A 24,522-nucleotide genomic window follows, 5' to 3' on the forward strand; every position below is an offset into this window, starting at 1 on the left:
AATAATTTTAACTATATGTCACTCTTTTAAATGTAGATAAGTTCTCAGAACTATGGTGATAGAGTAAAGGTTTATTTGAAATGACTTATAAATAGCTTATAGGCAATTTTTTAATCGTAACTTACAAATATAAAGTAAATATATGGGAGAAGTTTTGCCTCAATTTATGTGAACGTCTCTATTAATCATGAATTGAAATAAGTCCTAAGTATAAATTAATTCTAGGTTTTATCCAAGTATTGGTTGTGACATCCATAACCATCAATAAGAATTACAAAAACACATGTATGTACTCATCAAAGTAAACATTCTCATAACCAAGTGGCCTAATCTAAGGTTTCAGCTTGCTCATAAAATTCAAATAAATTTTCAAGTGGATTAATTTGAATTAAAACGTAGTCAATTGATTATCACTACTGCTCATTCGAACACTAAATATAGAAGTTCATAAATATTAAAAAAATTAGTTATATTATTTATTTATAACAAAACAAAAAAAATTGATTATCACTACTGCTCATTCGAACACTAAATATAGAAGTTCATAAATATTAAAAAAATTAGTTATATTATTTATTTATAAGAAATATGTGTTTGTTTCCTAAAATCATAGTCTTACATTAGAACAAAACAAATTTTTTAACTAATTCATGCATTTAGAACCGAGAGACCGTTAATATAAATACTATCTCCAGTCCTAATTATAAGAGTTAGTTGACTAATATGAGGAGATTAAGAAAATAAGCTAAGTTAGTTATTTGTAATAAATAGATGTTATCTTTTATAAAATATTCTTGCTAATCAAGTGAATTGGCTACAACTACTATATATTATTAGAAGGACTACCTTATAAAAAAATACATAAATATGAGAGACAAAATGGATTAGGGTCTTATACTTAGGACCCAAATAAAATTCAAACAAGATCTTATATTAAGGATCGGAAGTAGTACATAGTAGTGATCAGACATAACCATATATATAATATGTGGGGTTATAGTCATTTTGATAGACAGAGAATCTTAACATATATTTATAGTTTAGAAATCTAACATTCTTATATTTAGAATCAAAACAAACTCATACACTAACTGTAACTCTTACATTTAGGGTTAGAAGGGTAATAATCTATACATATATATAGTGGTGGCCAGGCGTAGCTATATATGTGGGGACTTGATATAACCCGTCGTGTTTCCCCAACATTTACAAATTAAGGCAAAGAAGATGCATTGTCTTTGCTAAAAACAAACTAGAGCGCACAGTTTTCAGTGCGACCTCTTCAATTTGATTCTCTTCCACTCGTCATTTCTCAATCAAACGGCTTGTTCTTGTACACACACACACATATTTCTCCTGCATAAATCGAAGCTTAGTAATAATGCAGCTACAATAACAACCAAACAAAGTACACTAGTGAAAAATGCCGAATATGTTAAAGCTAAAAATTTTCCTGTAATAATTCATGCTTTTCACATAATTGAAGTGGCCAGTAAAGTGGAAGTACTCCAAATGTTATTATTTTCTAATGTAATAAAAGATCGATGTGGGGATGAGGTGAATCAATTGAGGGAGAGAGGGGTTTATTTAATTTGGTACGATTATATATTATTGCCTAGGATGTTTCAAATAAACAAGTTATTATTTTCTTGGAATTACATGTAGTTTGTCATGAACAAGGTAGACAAACGTATGACAATGGCGGGGCCAATAATCTAATAATGCACATGTACACAGAATGATGGTGCTGCTGGGCCACATGCATGCATCTTTGTGAAAAAAACCAACTTTGCTAAAAATCCACTGTTTCTCCCTAATTAAGATACTGTTGCTTCACAAATCTACCGTACATTTTATTTTGATATACGTGTCTGTGAGCAGTTTTATAATATAATAACATGAAAGCTCTTTTGCTAAGAAAAGGGATTTGATCCTACTTGTAATTTCTACTAGCTGTTACATTTGGAACGAGATAGAAGAGATACACAAACAATAAGTCTTGAATAATCATGTGATTCCATGATTTATTAGGATATACTATTTCTGATTCTCAATATAAGAGCTAAATAATTAATTTGAAGATATTAAAAAAATTAGTTAAATTGGTTATTTGTCACAAATATATGTTGGTCTCTCTAAACCTCTTCAATCATGTGTATTAGATATGATTGAAATTATCTATTGGTGAGAATTACAATTAATAGGGATATTTTAAGAAAAGATATAAGGTAAAGTGAATTGAGATATTATATTAGGACTAAATTTAACTCATAACTAGTTCTTATACTCCTCCGGTCTTTTATATAAGACCTAATTGTTGAGTTGGTTTTTGTCCTAAATATAAGACCCATTTCTCATATTTATCAATTTTCTCTACATTACCCCTATGAATACTTCCCAATCATAATCAAGTAGAAGAGAGAGAGGGGGTATTAAAAAAGATGATTATGGTGTTTTAGAAAAAACATGTCACATTTCTTATAATTAACTAACTTATCTAACTTTTTTAATCTAATCAAATTAGTTAAATGGGTCTTATATTAAGGACCGGAGGAGTATTAAGGATCAGGTAGTATATGGTAAGTTTCGAGTCAGGATATGGTGACTCTTAAATTATATATTTACACAGTTTAGGATATTTTGTGCTGCTTACTGCTGCTGATTTACGAATAGTGCGACTTTCAACCTATGCTTTTTATTATATTAATACGTTCTCTTTTGCATAGTGATGCATATTCACTGTATTTGTTTTAATGCATAACATTAACGAACTCATTAAGCGTAGGTATGAAGCTTTATGTTTTTAAAAAAGGTAGGAAGCTTTATATGTGCCAGAAGGAGTAACAGGATGAATTTATATGTCATCCAATTATAAGATGAAATATTCGTTAATTCGATTATAATTCAAATTTTAATTGACGCAATTTAAACATATATTGCACCCTTATTCTCAAAGGATATGCATATTTGAGGTACAAATGTGTGCGCTTTAGTTCTTTCCTCCACTTTCCTCGCTCTGGCTTGGTTTAGGATTAGTGTCTGCGATGGTGGAGTTGTTGGGTTTAGGTTTGTATTGTTTGGGTTTCAGCCCTTTTGCTTTGTTGATTTTCTTCTGGACCTTTTTGTTGTTAATCTTTAGTTTGTTTTAATAGAATATAATTTTTAACACTAAAAACCAATGGGGTTAGACTTAGTTAAAAGAGCTAATTCCTCACAACGTGACGAATTAAGGTTCAAATTCCTAATGGAGAGGTGCTTACATTTAGTACTCGACAATATTTTAAATATGATTATCTTTAATAGGAGAATACCTTTCTTCAAAAGGTCTAGAGTATGAAGAGATTAGTTATTGTTACCAATAGTGGATACCCTAAGTCAACCAAAAAAAAAAGAACATGTGTTTTCTTTCACCATAGGCAATTGTATTTGAGACATAATTAAATATTAAATGTAAATATATCTCTTAGCTGATATTTAATATTTTTGGTGCAACACTAAATTTATTTTTAAATCATTTGAGTTTCAAGTTTTCATCATGAGTATTGATTCGTCAGGGATAAATGGCGGGTCTACCTGGATCCCTCCATTTTTTTTTTTTTGTGATACAATGGATCCTTCGAATTCAATAAGAGTTTTTGTGATACATGTTCTGTTATGGGCCTTGATTATTTTAATGGATCCCAATCCCTCTTTCAGAAGGCCCAACAAGTAATTATAATTTAATTATACTCGTGATATTTTTATACAATTATCTGAAATTTAATACTACCTCCTCTTTCTAATATAACAGCCAATTAATTAACTTGAGTAGATTAAAAAAATTATTTAATTTATTTATTTGTAATAAATAGGTGTTGTTTTTCATAAACTATCCTCACTACTATTATTACAAGAACTACATTGAGAAAAAATAGTTAAATATGAGAGACAAAGTAAATTGAGATTTTATATTTAGGATCAAAATAAAAATTAAATAAGTTTTTATATTAAAGACTAGAGGTAGTATTACTTAATTAAATTTGAATATTGTTAGGCTGGACCAAAAGTAACTCAAGTAATGTAAATTTTTTTCCCCATTCAAAAAGCTTTTTATTTTATGGAATAAAAATCGATTTTCTCCAGTTCTCATTCAACTCAATTATTAATAAAAGCCAGATATCTTTTATATATTGATATTATTGATTTGAATTAAAAAAATGAAGGAAAAATGATTAAAAAGGGATTGGTGCCAAGTGGCGCTTCTTGAAGCAAATTAGAGAGACTAACCCTATCATGAGACCCGACGAGACTGTGTGGCCAAGGAATGGTTCAATGTGGATAGGCCTTTCCTGGTCCCTTTTATTTCTCACAAACATTTTTGTTTATTTCCACATAAATTTCTATTTTGTGTCTCCACTTTGTCCCTTTCCTTCATCCAAACATTTTCACAACACGGTCATGAAATTTGAAGCTAAATCCTTTTTTTTATTTTAATAAAAATAGTCATCATCATCAATCAATCATCAATATTAATGTATGCAGTAAAGTAGGCGTTTGGACCCACAGCAGATTTTTTTATTTTTAAATTTTATTATATAGAGTGATAATAAATTCTAAAATAAAATAAATTGTTTTATATTTTTAATTTGTATGGATAGATAATCATTTACGGCGAGATATTACATCATGAAATAAATATTAATTTTTAATATCATAATGTGATATAATAAAGAATAATGCGAGGCTTCACCGCTTCAGTGAAAAAAAATGGGAATTGTACCCTACTATACAAAAGCAATGAAAGGTGAATATGAGACACACACAATTAAAAAGAAATATGGCAGTGAAATAAGAATTTAATTGAGGATAATACATCAGAAAAATAACTACTAATATAAATATTTTATATTTAGGACCAGAGGAATATTAATTTTTAACTGGGAGAAAAATCTAATTTTTGAGAAGTATGTGACAAAAATACTAACTCGTAAAAAACAGTAACTTCTTGCGAATTATATTAATATAAAATAATAAAATTTGATCATAAAGCTAAATTCTGCTGGTAAAAAAATGATAAAGCTAAATCGTGTAGCCAATTACAATCTTGAAATTTGAAATAATAATGATAATAATAACAACAGCAGCAGCATTGAAACATTACAAAAAATACTGATTTTCTCATTTGAAAAAATAACTCAGTTCACATTTTTCTAAACACTAAAATATTTATTTACAGTCTTCTTTACTACTCACATTTTGGCATTAAAAAGTTTAATTTTCTCACCAATTTAAATTAGCGCAAATGGTATAAGATCTTGTTTTTAATTAAGTAATTGAAAGTATGACTTTTAGTCTTTATTTATAAATAAAATGAATCTAATTATTAGAAATTTTTTTTTCTATATCTTAAAAGAGATTATATTCATGATTTTACCAAAAGTGAATTTATTTAATTTTTATACATAATATTATGTTTATAGACATCCTGTTTTACCTCAGTTGACGGAAATAATGCAAATATTTTATTAAAAAGAATATATTTTAATATATTTTCTTCCTTTTGTTTTTTAAATAATCTATAATAAATACATCCAATTATTTTACCCGATTATTATTATATTATAAACGAGTCTTTCAAAAACAAATGAAATCCTCATATTAAAATGTTAAGATAAAATCATAATATCACATCATAAAGGCTTGAACTTTAGATATTTGCCCAGATATTACCTCACCCGACAATTGAGCGATAGTTAAGAAAAAATATTTTATGGTGTACATTAAAAGCATGAAATAAAATCATAAAAAGAAAAATCCAACACAATTTTAGTAAATTTCAGTGGCGCCAACCGCAAACGAATGCGGCATAGGGAAGTGTGGGATAAGCAGAGGATTATCAACCACCAAACTAGGAGAACGACAAGACCTCCAAACTAAAATTCAATTTTCTTCCATTTCACAAATCCCTCACTTTCTCTCTGCATCTGAGGAAGAAAGCCACAAGGATGGCAATGGCAATGGCTCTTCGCAGGCTCTCATCTTCTGTCGACAAGCCTTTGCGCCCTCTATTCAGTGCCGGCTCTGTTTACTACAAGGTTCTCATATGTCTTTCGTATTTGCTTCCCAGAGAATTTTCATTCAAATCCTTCCTTGTTTCCTCGTTTCTTGTATTTTATCTCAGATTCGGTTTCATTTTTGCAGTCGTCTTTGCCCGATGAAGCTGTGTATGACAAGGAGAGATCCGGTGTTTCAGTAAGTTTAACTCAAGATTAGAGGCTTGGATTTTAATCATAGGAGGGAGTGCAGTTCTTTGTCTATGTTAATTGGTTCTGATGTTTGACTTCGAGCATTTCCTTTGCAGTGGCCGAAGCAATTGAATGCTCCACTTGAGGTTGTTGACCCTGAGATTGCAGATATAATTGAGCTCGAGAAAGCTAGACAATGGAAGGTATTCTTGGCAGTATCAGTTTACATCTTTTGAGCCTGTATTTTTATGGCCAATTTCGGCAGCTTACACTTCAAATTCAGTTCTCAATTTGTTTGAGTTTTGAAAGAGAACCCGACTGTAGTATTTTACATAGTAAGGAACACACAATTAAAATTCATCTTCCAGATTAAGAGTCCGTAGTCACTTTGTACTTTTCAGAACTGGCATTTAAATTTTCCGTTAGTTCATATGATTGACTTATTGTCTTCTGGTGAAGGGGTTGGAACTGATACCTTCAGAGAATTTTACTTCTGTCTCTGTAATGCAAGCTGTTGGCTCCATCATGACTAACAAATATAGTGAAGGATACCCTGGTGCCAGATATTATGGTGGAAATGAGTACGTCATTCTTTTACTTTCTACATGATTTTCTGTTGATGATTCATGCATAAGATACTGTGGTCAGTATCATAGATTTATTGTTAAGTAACAGTTCGGATCGATTTCAATGCTCTGGATATTCCATTTTGAAGGTACATTGACATGGCAGAAACACTATGCCAGAAGCGTGCCCTGGAGGCATTTCGGCTGGACCCAGCTAAATGGGGAGGCAAGTTCACAAGACAAAACATATCAGTCAAAGAAAAAGTCAACAATTTTCCTCTATATGGATTGTAGTAACTGTTTTTATTCTTTGTCGATAGTAGTGTATTTGGTATAAGTAAGAATTTTTGCATCTCTACTCTTTTATCATCATCATTACTGTTTCTCCAATAAAATCGGAACTAGCAATGCACAATTATGGATAAACATTTAAACTAAGAATCTCAGCTTTGTAGTTTCCGATGGACTTTGCGTGTCAAAATTTAAATCGGATTTTCCATGAGCTCTTTTGAAGTTTTTCGGGGGTAAGTTCACTCATATGTCAATATGATCTCTAAATTGCAGTGAACGTGCAGCCCCTATCTGGGTCTCCTGCAAATTTCCATGTTTACACAGCATTGCTAAAACCTCACGAGAGAATCATGGCACTAGACCTTCCTCATGGGGGGCATCTTTCTCATGGATACCAGGTATTTTCAACTTCAATCCTGCTGCTGTTGTATATGATTCTCTGTTCATTACACTATCATCCGGTTATTTATCTAAATAAATCATTAACATTTTTGGCGCTGCCACCATTTCCGCTACGCAGACTGACACCAAAAAGATATCGGCAGTCTCAATATTTTTCGAGACAATGCCATACAGATTGAACGAAAGCACCGGATACATCGACTATGATCAGGTATATTGTTGTTATTTTATTATGATCACACTCATGTTTGATCGTAATCTGTATGTACTTCGAGATTCAAGTTTCATCACTAATTGAAATGGCAGACAATTTCATAACACACGCACGTATTACTGATTACTGTCATTGTATCTCTATTTTTTAAAATGCAGTCTGAAAGCTTACTCATCTAATGATCCATTCTGTTATTTTCACAAAACAAGTTTGCTGAGTAACTAAGAATTCTTCTGATTCGATTTGCCACGAGTGAGTCAGATATAGCCATCATTTGTGTGTCAGAAAAAGGTGCTTAATGACGTGGAATGTTTTGACATGCAGATGGAGAAATCAGCCGCTCTCTTCAGGCCAAAATTAATAGTTGCTGGTGCGAGTGCTTATGCACGTTTATATGATTATGATCGTGTACGCAAGGTAATAATATAAAATATATAATGACCCTAGGTTTCACAGTTTGCTTCAAATTACTACGTGGGAGGCCAGGGTTAACTTTTTGAGAATGTGACAGGTGTGTGATAAACAGAAAGCAATCATGTTGGCAGATATGGCACACATCAGTGGGTTGGTTGCTGCCGGTGTTATCCCTTCACCTTTTGATTATGCGGATGTTGTAACTACCACAACTCACAAGTCACTTCGTGGTCCACGTGGAGCTATGATTTTCTACAGGAAGGGGGTGAAAGGAACCGACAAACAAGGAAAAGAGGTAAATTCCTGAATATTTTCATTTGAGAGATTTGTGTACTTTTTAACTTGTAATGTTTAGTAAGTCTTTTTTTTCATTATCAGGCCAGTTAGTACTTTCAATAACCTATCCTAACACTAACTCATTCTTTTGAAGGTGTTGTATGACTATGAGGACAAAATTAATCAGGCTGTCTTCCCTGGTTTACAAGGTGGTCCTCACAACCACACTATTACTGGGTTGGCTGTTGCATTGAAACAGGTACACAATGGTAGAAGATAATCACGAGCTTCATTTTTCTCTTACAATTGTGATGATCCCTGCAGAATTGCAACTTATTGAAAAAAATACAATGTACTGATTTAATCTTTTTTCACTTTCGCACAGAATATCTTACTATTCAAATGGTTCGTTAATGAGGTTTATTTGAAGGGTGACATAATTTGAGTGATGCCAGCTTTAATGTTTGAACATTAAAGATTAGGTTATTTTAACTGATTGTGACAAGACTCCAGAAATGCCAAATAGATGCTTTGGAGAAGTTTCATGTTTAACGGCCAGAGGTCTGTAATTCCAAAAGACCATATTTCAGTACTTATTGTTTTAATCTCGTGTGGATGCAGGCTACTACTCCGGAGTACAGAGCATATCAAGAGCAAGTTCTCAGCAATTGCGCAAAATTTGCACAGGTAACAGAGAACGTTATAATGGGGGGCATCCTCCTCACATACACACAATCTATTCAATAATGGTTCATTATTTCCTGGTTGGACGAGGGTGATGCTTGTAATTTAACGCTGAAATCTTAGTAATTTTGCAGACTCTCGCTGAAAGGGGCTATGATCTAGTTTCTGGTGGAACTGAGAATCACCTGGTTCTGGTGAATCTCAAGAACAAGGTAACAACAATTGCTTTTAACTTCCATTTATGAATTATTTCTAGGTTCTAGACTTTTGTTCATAAATCTGACTTGTTACTTTATTGTCATCTGGATGTAATTCAAGGATTTTTTGAATAAAGGTAGAGCATGTGAGATCCATAAGAGGAAGCTATAATTTGTCATTCTGAGAGCTAGTTTTAACACAAGATCACTGTTTTTAATCCTTTGTGCAGGGAATTGATGGCTCCAGAGTCGAGAAGGTGTTGGAATCAGTTCACATTGCAGCTAACAAAAACACAGTTCCTGGAGATGTGTCTGCTATGGTTCCTGGTGGCATCAGGATGGGTACAGGGTCTTCATTGCTTATTTATTGCTTTTATTATCTTCAGTTAATTACTCAGATAGCTGTTGTGGATTTCAGGAACCCCTGCTCTTACTTCTAGGGGATTTGTTGAGGAGGATTTTGCTAAGGTAGCAGAGTTTTTCGATGCAGCGGTAAATTTGGCTGTGAAGATTAAGGCAGAAACCAAAGGTATATACGTTATATATGCTTTCTGAATTTGAGCCTGTTTTATCTTGGACTGCCTATGAAACTTTTGCTGTAGTCTTGTTGGGTGCTTGAAAGACCTAACATGGGGTTGCTGTTGAATTCTTGAATCAGGTACAAAATTGAAGGACTTTGTGACCACTTTGCAGTCCCCTAACATCCAATCAGAGGTTGCAAAACTCCGCCATGATGTTGAGGAGTATGCCAAACAATTTCCAACAATTGGTTTTGATAAAGCAACCATGAAGTACAAGAACTGAGAAGAACTAAAATAAATTCCCTTCAGGTGTGATTTTTTCTGAAGATTAGTGTAAAGAAAGATTCCTTCGAAAAAATATATATATAATGTTTGGATATGCAATGTGAATCATAATGACTGCTTTTATACTTCTGATTCTTAGTTACATAACCAACAGTCCTAGTTTTTACTCTTGTTAATGTCAATTACAAGATCCTTATGTCATCAAATTTTGGTGCACAGTTGCATGATATCATCTAATTTAAACAATTCAAGAAAATACGAATTTCTTTTTAATTTTAACTCATGTATTCTGTACTGCGGTGGACCTTGCAGTGCATTGAATTTGGCAAAATTTCATCATCCACAGTCTGATGTTCACTCGTGTATTTTGTTTGCTATTTGGCAGGTTACACTGATGTGCTAATGTCAAACATTTTCAAGGGAATAAAGTTTTATTCACTGGCAAAAGAGGAGGATGAGATTTTCATGAATATTAGTTCTGAGCCTCAATTAATATGTACGGATCTAGTAAAACTTGTTGACCTTGAATGTCTTAATGAAATGTATAGCTACATATGCCTTGGAGCCTTCAAATACCAAGTTTCTGGAACATGCTTAACTATTTAAATGCTGATAGCTACTAATAAACCAAATTTGCCACCGCATGGTACTCCGCCCAAGTGCTGATAACCGCCCCAGATAAAGTTTTATGGTTTTTGCTCACATTTTTCACAGTATCTAGCATACGTTAGGGATAAATTGTGACAACAACAAATTTTATCTTACTAGATATGGTCGGTTATATGCATAAATTAAAGAGTTCTCATTCAATATTTACCATAGTAAGCAGTATTGTGTGCTTGTCACTATAACGAAATTTAAACTTTACTTTTTATTAAAGATAAGTTTATTTTTTAAGAGTCATTTATGACATTATCATTATTTTGAAATTATGCATCTATTAAAACAGACAATTATTTAAAATAAAAAAATTAAATTAAATCTGAACCATCCTTAATTAATTTAGATAGTACAGATTGTGATTACCATTCTATGCTCTCTTTTTTTTTTTTTTAATGAGCACAGAATGTGCTCCCTGAATTAAACCTAGAACCTAGGAAAAAAATTCCACTCTATCCACAGTATGGACAGTTTCCCTTAATATACCCTTTTCTAATTGCCAACCAATTTCCACTCGTAACTTCTACATTACTTCCTTTTTAATGATAGTTAAAGAATAAAGATACCGTATCAATATGTAATATAAAATCTATGGCTCATTGGTGCGATGCATATTAATTTAACAATAATTAATAAGTTCGGACATTAAAATTTCTTTTAACAATTATTAAAATAAAGTATTATGGATACTTAAAATTATTATACCTGCCAGCTCTTTAATTTGTTAAAATCTAAGTTTATGAATATTTTAAATTTGTTAGTACTTTTCGATACAAAATTTATTATATAGAATTTAAAAAAACAAGTTGTAACTTGATATATACATATATATATATATATATATATATATATTACATACATACTTGTATATAAAATATAATGAAGGTCCATGGAATTTCGAAATTTGAAACTCAAATCTACAATTGTTAGATAATAATGTAGTACAATTTAAATCATTTTTAGGCCTGCAGGTGCAGAAACATTCATTCTCTATATGTTGAATGAGGAATTATAATAATGACCGAGAAGAATAATTAACATAATAATATTTCCCATCTTGAGCATAAACCAAATGGAATAAGGAATAAAATAAAACAAACAAGAGAAATGCCAGCTAACAGAACTCTTCATAAACATCACAACGAAACCAAAATATATCATTTGCCTTCTAATTTGAATGAAAAGCTGAAATCAATATGATTACCTCAATAGAGCAATACAAGAACCAGTCAAAAAAATTCTAGCTTTCTTTATCAACTTCTACCTCTTGGCAAAGAAGTAGAGGTTGATTAAGAATATAAAAATTTTCACCTATACTATGAGAAAACTTAGCTAATTAATAATCAGATGTGGTCATGCCTTCTCGATACATATAATTAGTCACAACTAGCCAATCTCTATGAATGATTATCCCAGCATCCTCCACGTAAATAATCAGCTGGAGTATTTTATTTTAATCTAAATTAGGACTTTTAAGTTAACCATGAACGTATATAAATACATCAAAACGACAAGATATAGATTTATATATACAAACATCTATTTAACTGGCAATCTTCCTGGCATGTATATGTCAGTGACCCTCTATGCTATGAAAGATAAAAACGTAAAAGGATGAGAGACAAACTTCTCCTTCTCCTCCGAAGTTGATGAAGTTCAAGGGAATACCATAGATTTATAACATAAGCCTAAGGCCCATCCGAAGATTTTTCTTGCAGAGCATTGATAGAAAAAAGTAAAAGGATGAGAGATCGATCTCTGCTAAGTGCCCTTCTTATAATGAGCTTGCTCATGGCTACGCGCTTCCCTCCCTATTGTTCCATCCAACCACTTACTCCTCACTCTCTTCTTTACTCCAAAGCCCCCAAACACTTCCCCGAATCTCATACTTGTCCTCTTTCGTCTTCTTCCTTCTCTTTCTACCCTGATGACACCATTCACAAGACCAATGCACCTCTATCCTTCTCTCGCTCCGTCACTGGCTCTTCAGTTTCTGCACCATCAATGGCTATCCCTCCACTAGAGGAGACTCCTGAAGGAAACCCACTACTTAGGGACTTTGAATTTCCTCCTTATGATGTTGTCGAGGCTAAACACGTTCGACCTGCGTTTCGGGTCCTCCAGAAGAAGCTGGTTTGGAGCTTCTTTCTTTGTCTTTTTTTTTTTTTGGGCCTTGTGTCATGTTGGATTCTTTCTTACGATTCTGACCGCATGCATGAATGTGGGATTTTAGGAAGTTGATTTGGAGGAATTGGAGCGTACCGTGGAGCCTTCGTGGCCCAAGCTGGTGGAACCATTGGAGAGGATTTTAGACCGGTTCTTCGTTGTTGAGGGAATTGTCAGGCATCTGAAGGGTGTCAAGGATAATCCCGACCTCCGTTCTGCCATTGAAGATGTTCAGGTATTTTTCGGTTTTTGTTGTCATCTTTTTGGTCAGCCAAGCTTATGCATTCTTAATGCCATACCTTCATGTCCCATGCAATGCTTACGGAGACTGATGTTCTTCTCTCCTCCACTCTCTCTCTGCTGCCTGTCCTCTGCCCCTAGACGACGTCGTTTGAACTACAAGACAGAACAATCCGCGCTAGCCCCTCGCCACGTTAGCATACGTGGCGAGTGCTAATTGAAGTATGCGAATTGCGAAACCCCGGCGAGTGGCAGGCAGGCGTGGTTCTGTCTGGGAGCGAAAACGACGACGTCACTGTGTGAAAGGACTGGCAGCAGAGACTAGAGGAGAGAAGTCAGACGCGTACTTGCATCACTCTTGGCGTTTGAGCATTTCTCATATTACGCGATGTTAATCTGTTTCCTTTTATCTATATCTACTGGCTGATCAAATGAGTACTTTAGTACCCTTTTCGGGAATTAGGTGGGCACTACTTTTGTTGTGCTAACAACGCTTAACTGTGGTTTGCAGCCAGAAAATGTTAGATTTCTTCTTAGGGTGCGGCAAAGCAAACCTATCTATAATGCATTCAAAGCTATTCGAGAATCTCCTGACTGGAAGACATTAACTGATGCTCGGAAACGTATAGTTGAAAGTCGGTAATTTAAATCTCTCATGCTATTGTTCTTGTGATTGTTTACTCTGTGTTGGCATGTTAATTTTTCATGCTTAGTTGCATTAATTGCTCTCTGGGTTACATATAAGTGCATGTTCACATGTTGTGTGTGCTTATTTCACAACTTGGAGAATGTTTCTGCGGTTTTATGATAAATTTTCTTTTCGTACTTCTTTTAATTTTAGTCAGATGTTAATTTTCTCCTGAATTAGATTAGATGGTTGGATGAGTTAGGTTTTGGGTCGAATGAGGTAGTTCTAGGCTTCTAGCTGCCCCTTGGCGCCCTCTAAACAGAAAATGTTTCGCCTATTATTTTTGGTTTTTTTGTCCTCCGAACTCTGATAATCTTGTGTTAGCTGTAGAGATGATGGGTATTCGAATTTTGATGAACACATTTTGGTGTGAATTATCTCATGAATTTTCTCTGTTATATGACACTGGACATTTTAGCTTTAAGTGTCTGACTTTGTATTCTACTTATTGGTGTCTAACTTGTGTTCTCCAATATCTGCAGGGATTGTCTTGCAAGCTGTTAAATAAGTTATATGCTGACGCATAATTTCAGAGCGTTCCTTCCTTTCTACTTTTGGACATAACAAATATATTGTGTGGGACTTGCGTAATCTTTTATAAAGTGGCAATTTTACTTGTGTCTTTGCAGGCCAAATAAAGGGGGCTGTTCTTGCTGGTTTTGCTCTCCAAGATGATAAAAGAGAGCAGTTTAATAAAATTGAGCAGGTTAGCTTTTGTAACAGTGAAAGTATGAAAAGTTGCTATATGTGACATGTGAAATTTCTTCCTCCTTGTTTACTTGTAGATATTTTTTATTTTTACTTTCTAGAATGTGAGCGTTAGGTTTTGGTTAAAATTCTTGTCTCTTCTATATGGAACCAACTGAACTTCTGAATGGTGGAAGTTGAGGCATGGGATTGTAATCTTCCATAGTTTGAAAGTTTGAACAAGATAAGCAGCATGAACTGGTATTGCTAGTCCCAGCGTAGAAAAGTTAAAATCTAAATAAAGAAAGCATAGGAACCATAATGAACCATAATGAATATTTGAAAAATTTAAGTTCCAGTTTTTTGGGTTTTGCGGATTAACATCTTACTAAAACAGTCCACATGTGCTGTGAAGTTCGGTGACTGTGGACATAGAGGTACTGTGAGGTTGTTGATGAAAGTTAATAGGAATTTTCAGATTCAGATTCCTCTTCTCTCTCGTCTTTCTCTCTGTTCTCTCTCTAGTTCCCTCTGTTCTCATAGATCTCTCTTTCTCTCTAGTCTCCTCTCTCTGTTTTTTTTTAAAAAAATTATAATCATTATTGGTTTTCAACTATCATTGCTTTTTCTTTCACCTCTGTGTACTTACCATGATTTCGTATGCAGGAGCTGGAAAAGTTATCACAAAAATTTGGGGAGAATGTTTTGGATGGTACAAATAAGTTTGAAAAATTGATCACAGATAAGAAAGAGATAGAAGGATTACCTGCTACTGCTCTTGGATTGGCTGCACAAAGTGCAGTGTCTAAGGTATGCGTTGTTGAAATAATAGGGAAAATAACAAATAAAGACCCTTAAATATGTGAAATGGTGAAATGGGTCCCTAAATTAACATGCTGTTAGAGACTGGGTCTTAAATTACAATTGTGAAATGAAGCCCAAATGACTAAAATGCCCTTCTTTTTCTCTTTCTTCCATCACCCCATGTCTTTTCCTTTCCTTCTTCTCTTCCTCTCTCTCTTCGTCCTTCTCTCCCTCTCCCTCTCTCTTTTGTAAAAAATTTCTGACTTCCCCTCTCTCTCTCTCTTCTCTTCCTTCTCTTTCTTTCTTCTACTCTCCTCCGACTTCATTCTTCTTCTCATGAACCATGACTTTCTTCCATGTTTTTCCCAACCCATTGATTTGCAATGGGAGAAATGAAAATATGTTAACCATGGAGCTTGCATATTTAATTTTTTGCAAAACATGTAATGCTAATATAGTACTCTTCATATAAAAACTCTCATTATCCACAATCTCTCTTTATTCCACAATCTCATCCATGCTAATATAACATATCTATGACTTATAGAACAAAAGCTCCACCCAAGCTTGAAAGACCAACTTCATGCTTATCAAAAACTACAATTCATGACAAGTTTAGTAAAGTGAATGACAACTTCTGATAAGCAATTTATAGGAATTTAAGTTTCTATGTTAAAATGACAGAATTTTTAGTTAAGATTTTATGTTAAAATGACAACAACCAGTTTCTACAATTAGTCATTTGAATTCAAAAGAGTGATAGAAAATCATGTTTGAAAAATATTATGAAGCTACTAGCAAGAGATAGGAAAATCATGTTTGCATTCAATATAATTTTATTCCATTAGCTCAATCATTTACATATGAAAATTAAAACTAACAACCTCTTTGATTACCAAGTAGTAACTACAAGCTCAAAATTCCTATCCATTTCAGTGGCAATTTTAATATTTATAAGAAACTTACACTAAAATCCACCTTTTCCGAAACTTTCATGATGATTGTCACATTACTACTTGGATCCAACCCCTTCTCATCCTTACTGTTGACATCACCACCTTCTAACCCCACCGTAAACACTACCACTCTTTTCCTCTAATCCCAATTCCCAACTCCTTGTAGATCCCTCAAATCCCAAAAACGTCCTCCATAATCCTTGAAACCCTCTTCCAATCCCGCCCTAATGCACCATCACAATTCCAAGTACTCTAAATCTGTCAAAAATGGTGTTATTACATCGGACGGTGAAGGTAAAGCCACTAGCAAAGAGAAGGACGAAGAGAGAGAGGAAAAGAAGGAAAGAGAAGGAGATCTGGAGAGGAAGAAAGAGGGGAAAAAAGGGCACTTTGGACATTTCACTGTCATTTGATATTTGCAATATAGGACTGGGTCTCTCAAAGCCATTTTTCATATTGAGGAACCTATTTAGCAATTTCACACGTTGAGGGGTCTTTATTTGTCATTTTCTCTAATATTTATTATTACGCATTTAGTTATTCAGTTGAGTTATAACTTATTCCTGAACTCGTGGAAATTGACCACCTTATCAATGCTAATATGACCCATGACTGCAGGGGCATGAAAATGCAACAGCTGAGAATGGGCCTTGGGTAATCACATTAGATGCTCCGAGTCTTGGGGCTGTTAGGCAACATGCTCGGAATCGAACTTTGCGAGAGGAGGTTTATCGGGCATCTGTAAAACGAGCATCTAGTGGAGATTTGGATAATACACAAATCATTGACCAAATTTTAAAGCTTAGGTTGGAGAAGGCCAGGCTTCTCAGCTACAAAAACTATGCCGAGGTATAATAATTTCATATTAAGAATTACACCGAGTCCTATTATGGGTTGCTAATGTCTAACCTACAGGAAAGCATGGCAACTAAAATGGCTACTATTGATAAAGCAGAAGAACTTCTAGAAAAGCTTCGCAGAGCTTCTTGGGATCCTGCTGTGCAAGGTAGTTTCAAATGTGTTTTGTTTTGATGTTCGGATCATACTCTAAATTGCATCTAGTTCTTGGATTCTTCTTGGTTTTATGTGGGCAATTTTTGTTTCAAATATCTCTCCCATTTTTTGTTTCAAATGGATGGCTGGATTCTCCATTTTTTTCCCCAAATATTTCTGTTGGTAGTTAAGAAAAACATGTTCTCTTAGATAGAGTAAAGAACTATGGATCTTAGAATACTGATGTTTTTGAAGTAAGTTATGGTCTCTTTAAAAAATGCAACTCCCGTTATTATTATTTTAGTCCTTTCCTTTTGTCATGCAAGAATACAAGTGTTGTGTTTTTACCTGCAGATTTGGAAGACCTCAAGAAATTCTCCAAAAGCCAGGGTGCACTAGAAGCTGATGATTTGACGCATTGGGATATTGGCTTTTGGAGTGAGAGGCTCCACGAATCAAAATTTGACATTAATGAGGTTGCTCTCTCTGTCTCTCTCACTCTCACACACACACGCACGTGCTCCCATGCTTGCATAGATAGAAATTTGCCATGAATAGGACACTTTGGAGCCATGAAGTGACCATTGACTGGAGACATGATAGCCAATTTTGGAATGTTTACAAGACTGTTCAAATTTTATTCAACGTTTATTTTTTGGAGGAGTTCATCATGTTTGTTCTGTTATGCCTTTCAAATTCAGAATAAGAGTACAGCAGAGGGTTTAATTAGAGCAGGAGAAAATTTGATGGGCCACTGTTATGGGTCCAATTGATTGTGTCAACATCTGTCATTGGTTAGGTGATTTGAATGCTCTGAAAGGTTTCGAGCTGGACAGAGTTGACAGTCACCCGTTTTATTTTTGACAATCATGTTAAGTATATCTTCCTCAATCCTAGTTGATGGCCTGTTAGTCTTTTGTTTGGTCCATTGAATAAAGAATAGACTGTTTCAAGGTTCTAATTCCTTTAATCATATTTCATCTCTTACTTTGTTGTTGAAGCTATTAATCATTCTAGGATAATGAACAGACTACTTCGAGGTTGTTACTTTTGATTGTATTTTAGCCTTTCTTTTGTTATCAAGAAACCTTTTTATCTGCACCAGAAAGCTCATATTTCTGGTGTTGTCTCATGTAGGAAGAACTGCGTCCATATTTCTCTCTGCCTAAGGTTATGGATGGACTTTTTAACCTTGCAAAGACACTTTTTGACATTGAAATTGAGCAAGCTGATGGCCTAGCACCGGTAATTAAATGCAAATATTCTTAGTTCCTTGTATTGGGTACCATCTATTTTAAAAACTAACTCATGAATATTCTGGTATAGGCCTGGAATAAAGATGTCAGATTCTACCGTGTTAAAGATTCTTCAGGCAGTCCTATTGCATACTTCTATTTTGATCCATATAGCCGTCCTGAAAAAGGACAAGGTGCATGGACAGATGAAGTTTTTGCTCGCAGTCGTGTATTATCACGTGATGGTACCTCTGCAAGGTTGCCTGTTGCCAACATCGTGTGTAGTCAGACACCACCTGTAGGGGACAAGCCAAGTTTAATGACATTTGGTGAGGTGATTTCAATTTTCATCATTGTGCTTGTTTATTTATCTTTTGGAGCTGCAATTGTTAATAGAGTGACGTGTAAAACAACCATAATATGCAGCTTATACTAAGCTATCTATATATTCCACCATTTAAGAATTTCATTTCTATACTAATTGCTACTGGGAGTGTTTCGATCTGATGCACTTGGAAGATTTAGGCACTTTGCCAGAGGCTGGACTAGATTGGCATTCATTAAGTTCCCACGCCTTAATATTCAGTTAAAATATACATATATGGTTTCCCTCGGTGCTCTATATGCTAGGACATATTTCAAATATTGAAGTTTCTGAGGAAAGAATGGGCAAAAATTAAAAATTCCCTTAGAATTCATTTGGATATATGGATTTTGATTTGGATTTTAGATTTAAAATCTCACATTTAAAATTAGTGTATTTAAAATCCTTTGATTTGGTAATATAAAAAATTTTAAATTCTAATACCTTAAAATCCTTTGTTAGGGCTCTTTTTCGAAATAACTAGGTTATAATGAGGATTTGAAATTCTAAAGAATTATGATAAAATTTACTTGGATATGAATCAAATTCAAATACTCCCTAATCCAAAAACAACATTAAGTAAATGATGTGTTTGATTTTTATCTGTTGGCTTTATCTGACTACTAGACAGAATGCTCAACTTAGGAATCTGTGACTCCTAGATATGAATGTCTAATGGAACACAGAATCTGGATATATGTGTTATGCAATGGAAAACGCTCCTCCACAGAGTGTAGGTCTAATGGAGGTCTACAAGCAAAGAAAGAACAGAACCAAACTGTGCATTCGAGAGGCACAGAAACTCTCCTCACAATTCACTCTTCGCAATTTCCATGCCCATACGATAGCCCTAACTCCTATTATATAATATAACTGTCATTCATAAATACCATAAACACCCCTTCCTCACGTGTTCTGCATCTAAACACTGGGCTTTAGGCCCATGTCCATCAGTGTCAAATTGATATCACTCCCAGCAGCGGACCATTATATCAGTTAGGAGGTCCGCCAACGTCAAGTATGTTTTAGGAGAAATTGTTTCCTACGTTTTACGGATTTCAGATTGTATTTTCTTGGCATTTGTCTTTATAAATAATCGAGCTATTTCCTATGGGAAGGGCATCGAGAAATAGCGAAGGATAAAAATCTATTAAGAATGAGTAAAGTAAGAATCTCAATGTCACTCTCACACCCTCAATGGAGCTAAAATTAATAATTTTGGTTCCTTTTATCAAATTATTACAATCACATTATAAAACTGAGAAATGGGTAAGCTTGCGCCAAATTTAATAGATCATGGGAAAAACTGCACAACTAAAAAGATTAGGGTTCTAGGTATACCTAAGAAATAAAATCAGAGTGTTGGGTGCACATTTACCCTTCAAATTTATACTCTTTTCGGTTGCCAAAGCTCGACCAGGAAAATTCACATTGCAGACGGTCCATATTATTAAACATGATCATGCTCATGCTTCTGCCAACTGTTACACAACTCACATAAGAAACTGCCGATACTGACAAACTCACTAATCATTGACTACCTAAAAACAAAACAAAGAAAAAAAAAATCACCGATCATTAAGTTTTATGCTGAGTTATAATAAAGTATTGAAATTCACTTAGTTGCTTTTGTTTCTTTTCCTATCAAAAAATAGAAAGTATCAAAAATTCTAATCATGCAATAAGCAGCATATAGTCATTTGTTTTAATGGGATGACAACTTGGTTGTTCTTTTCTTTCCTGTTCTTTTTATCAGGTTAAGACTGTCTTCCATGAATTTGGTCATGCACTTCAACTTATGCTTACTAAGCAAGATGAGGGTCTGGTTGCTGGTATCCGAGGAATCGAGTGGGATGCTATTGAATTACCTTCTCAGTTCATGGAAAACTGGTGTTACCATAGGTAATTAAGAATACAGTTTCGTGGTATTTAACTATTAGGATGTTGCTATTATCCTGACTATTGTTTTAACCGGACATGGATGTACACCTAATGTATATAATACGTGCTCCGGCCTAGTTTTGATTGAAGGTAAATAGCAGCTTCTGACAAACAAATTCTTTCAACGTTTCATTGTGCTTATGGTCTCCCCTTTCTTCATCTGTTGGTTTAGAGGAAAAAATCACTGGGCTGTCTACAGGTGGTTTCCAGTGCTTTGGTCCATTTTAGAACCATATGTATAATTTATCCTTCTGGTGACTTTTGTTGTAGATTGATACTACCATGTTTAACCCTTTTTTTTTTAACTGAATTTCATTATTTTTTATTTTTTTATTTTTAATAAAATATAATGTATCTGAGACGATTAGAATATTTTTTGCCTCTAACAGAGAGACTTTAATGGGAATTGCAAAGCACTTTGAAACTGGTAAGAGTATCCCTGAAGATATATATTTGAAACTCGTTGCTGCTAGGACCTTCCGTGCTGGCAGTCGAAGTCTTGTGCAGGTCATTATAGTACATTGGCTAGTTATTGCTTTTCTATATTTGTGGTTGAAAGTTACTTCTGTTACTCCCACTGATTTGGCATTTAAGTTTTGGTCCTATTCTTGAAACAGTGTTTGCCTTTTTTTGTTTTTGGCCATTGAGTAATTAAAAAATTTGTGCAAGGGGAACAAAAATTCATCCTGTGTCCAGTCCTCTTGGAATATATTTTTGTTTTTGGTTTCAATTAGGAATAGTTTATGATGTCTCTATTCATTGTTTATTTGGGGGCAGGGAGGAAATTTCCTTTTCCAGCATGGGTTATAATACTTTTAACAGACATTTAAAATGCGGAGGAAACAAACAAACATATGGACATGCTTGTCGTCAATCCTTTGAGATAGAGTTCCAGTACAAATTTCTTGCTGCAAATGCTTGTCTTTGAAAAGGAAAGAATTTTTTCCCCTGTTGTGTTGTCTCTAGTTGCATCGAATTGCTACAAGATTAGCAATACTACTCCCCCCAGTTCATAATATAAGAAGTTGATTAGAATAAATATTTATGATCCGAACTATAAGACATTGTCAAGATAATTAATGTGATTTTTCTACTTTGACCATATTAAACATGTGAGAGAGATGAGAGATAATAAAAGTGTATTTAAAATAATTTATTACTTTTGAATTACATTCTTTAAGGGCAAAATAGGAAAATTTTATCACTTTAGGGTACATTTAATGACTAAATTTTCATTTCTTGGTATGTGAGAAAAGTTAACTAACTTCTTATTATATGGTAGTGAATGTTGAGCTTTAAGGTGACATTAAGAATGGAAAGTTGGGGTAGATTGATATATGGATATACAAGAAACGATAAGATTCGTGATGAATATATACAAGGAAGAGTTGGCGCAGCATTGATTGAGGACAAAATGGTAAAAAATTGTTTAAGGTGGTCAGGACATGTACTAAGAAAGTCATTAGAGGCGTTGGTGAGGAGGTTGAAGTAGATAATTTTGAGTTTTATAAAGAGGGGTAGAGGAAGATCAAAGAGAACACTCAATGAAATTATTGAACAGGATCTTTTGATCAACAATTTATCTAAAAACGTGATTTTGACAGAACATAGTAGCATTGTGCAATGCATATAACTAATCCCACCTAGTAGATAAGGCACATCGTTGCTGTTGCTGCTCCTGTAATTGTATGTGTTTGAAGGGCAGAATTATATTGATTACAAATACTATAAAGAAAAACGGTAATAAAATTGAAATTATGATTGCATTTATCATAAAGACATTTCCTTGGGCTTTATTCAGTAAACTATTTAACCTGTATGCTTCAATATTTTATCCAGATTGCATAGTTTATTTGCCGTTTTTGACTTTACTGTCCTTACTACATAAGTTATGTCTTGAAATAGATGACATGACTTCTGATTTACTACCTGTAAAATATGACTTGCAGTTGAGATACGCAAGTATAGATTTGGAGCTCCATACAAAATATGTTCCCGGGGGATCTGAATCTATCTATGACGTTGACCGGAGAGTTTCTGAGCGAACTCAAGTGCTTCCTCCATTTCCAGAAGATAGGTTCCTATGCAGTTTTAGCCATATATTTGCAGGTTTGCTCTGCTTCTTGTATATTTTTGAAACCATGCTTTGTTACTTGTTTTCTACTCTCTGTCCCTGAAACCTAACATCATGTGAATGTTTTGGGTTCTGCTATGGTTAGGTGGCTATGCAGCTGGGTACTACAGTTACAAGGTATTCTGAATTGTTTTAATGCTGAAGCACATTTCTGAGGTTAAGGCACTTTGAAATTGTGATCCACTTTTAATTATATCTAATGATGAATTTGTCTGTTATACAGTGGGCTGAGGTTCTGTCTGCAGACGCTTTCTCTGCATTTGAGGATGCTGGATTGGATAACAAGACGGTATCATTAAAAACCCAGTCAATAAGGATTGAGTTCTTGCCTTATAAGATTATGTGTTTAATCTTCTAAATCTCCCATTTTGCGAGTTTAGTAAATAAAACAAACTAGTTTTTTAGCAATTAGAAGATAATTAGCTTGGCCCATCGACATTTATTGTCTGTTCGTCCCATGCAAAGCCAGGTGCTTTTTCATGTCATTATACTTTGTAAACAGTTTGTGATTTTAGACATTAGCCATTGTCAAACATTGAAACGTGCCATGGTGTTCTGCTATGTTTCCCCTTTTTACTTGTTTACCTCTGAGTTGTGACTATCATTATGCATTTTGCATAGGCCCTAAAAGAAACAGGGAAGAGATTCCGGGAGACCGTTCTTGCTCTTGGCGGCGGCAAGGCACCGATGGAGGTACATCTGAACCCCACTTTATTATTCTGTCTTTTCTTTCAAAGTTTGTTAGTAAAAAGATTTAGGAATCATCACAACAAATACGACTATCCTTTTGTTGATAAAGCATCTTGATGTTTTTATCTAATACCTGGAGCATGTGTATACAGGTCTTTGTACTATTCCGGGGCAGAGAACCAACACCGGACGCGCTGCTCAGGGACAGTGGCCTTTTACCAGTTGCAGCTTGATATGATCTTCAGTATGTTAGGTTAGGTAGAAGCAGGCGGGTGAGCTCGAATGTTTTGTTGTTTCTTGGCATAACCTTGTTTTCCATATGCGAGGTTTGGAAAATGCAGACTTGGTTCACAGGTCTCTGTCGTCCAAACGTTGGATTCTGTCACTTTGTAATCTTATTATGCAAGGAGGAGTTCTTCTTGATTGAATAATTTGTACTCCTTCCAGTTCTAAATATAAAACTCATTTTGTAGCATATTTAGGACCGGAGTATTATGGAAGCAAAGCTTCTTGGATATTCATCTAAATTGTGAATGCAATGTAAAGTCTCTCTTAATTCCATAGTATTGGTTGCTTGACTCATCTGAGAAACAGAGATATCCGTTTTTGCTGTTGTGTACTACCTCCGGTCCTTAATATACGATCTCCTTTGACTTTTCATTTGGTCATAATTATAAGATCCAAATCCATTTTATTTTTCATATTTATGTATTTTTTCCAAGATAGTCCTTCTAATGATGATAGTTCTAGCCAATACACTTAATTAGCAAAGATATTTTAAGAATGACAATACTTATTTATTACAAATAACTAACTTAACTTACTTCTTTAATCTTCTCAAATTAGTCAATCAGATCTTATAATTAGGACCAGAAGTAGTATTTAGCAAC

The 24,522-nt window shown here is 34.2% G+C and overlaps 2 protein-coding genes across 2 annotated transcripts; both read left to right on the top strand.

Moving 5' to 3' along the window:
* Window positions 1–5,878: 5,878 nt before the first annotated feature.
* Window positions 5,879–10,733, top strand: LOC114758014 (serine hydroxymethyltransferase, mitochondrial). The gene is made up of 16 exons (XM_028947012.1): window positions 5,879–6,074; window positions 6,181–6,231; window positions 6,341–6,427; window positions 6,684–6,805; window positions 6,940–7,016; window positions 7,355–7,479; window positions 7,602–7,694; window positions 8,022–8,114; window positions 8,209–8,406; window positions 8,542–8,646; window positions 9,009–9,074; window positions 9,206–9,283; window positions 9,499–9,610; window positions 9,687–9,797; window positions 9,927–10,098; window positions 10,460–10,733. The coding sequence occupies exons 1-15, from the start codon at window positions 5,985–5,987 to the stop codon at window positions 10,070–10,072; spliced, it is 1,554 nt and encodes a 517-aa protein (XP_028802845.1). The 5' UTR covers window positions 5,879–5,984; the 3' UTR covers window positions 10,073–10,098; window positions 10,460–10,733.
* A 1,744-nt stretch (window positions 10,734–12,477) lies between these two features.
* Window positions 12,478–24,214, top strand: LOC114758013 (probable cytosolic oligopeptidase A). The gene is made up of 17 exons (XM_028947011.1): window positions 12,478–12,867; window positions 12,968–13,135; window positions 13,652–13,775; window positions 14,458–14,534; window positions 15,182–15,325; window positions 16,894–17,124; window positions 17,191–17,281; window positions 17,623–17,744; window positions 18,406–18,513; window positions 18,595–18,837; window positions 20,624–20,769; window positions 21,198–21,315; window positions 22,758–22,917; window positions 23,028–23,059; window positions 23,166–23,231; window positions 23,564–23,635; window positions 23,785–24,214. The coding sequence occupies exons 1-17, from the start codon at window positions 12,478–12,480 to the stop codon at window positions 23,863–23,865; spliced, it is 2,373 nt and encodes a 790-aa protein (XP_028802844.1). The 3' UTR covers window positions 23,866–24,214.
* The last annotated feature ends 308 nt before the right edge of the window (window positions 24,215–24,522 follow it).

Source organism: Neltuma alba, unplaced genomic scaffold, assembly GCF_004799145.2.
Source record: "Neltuma alba isolate B1F8T4 unplaced genomic scaffold, ASM479914v2 tig00010661_pilon, whole genome shotgun sequence".
Classification (NCBI taxonomy): Eukaryota; Viridiplantae; Streptophyta; class Magnoliopsida; order Fabales; family Fabaceae; genus Neltuma; species Neltuma alba.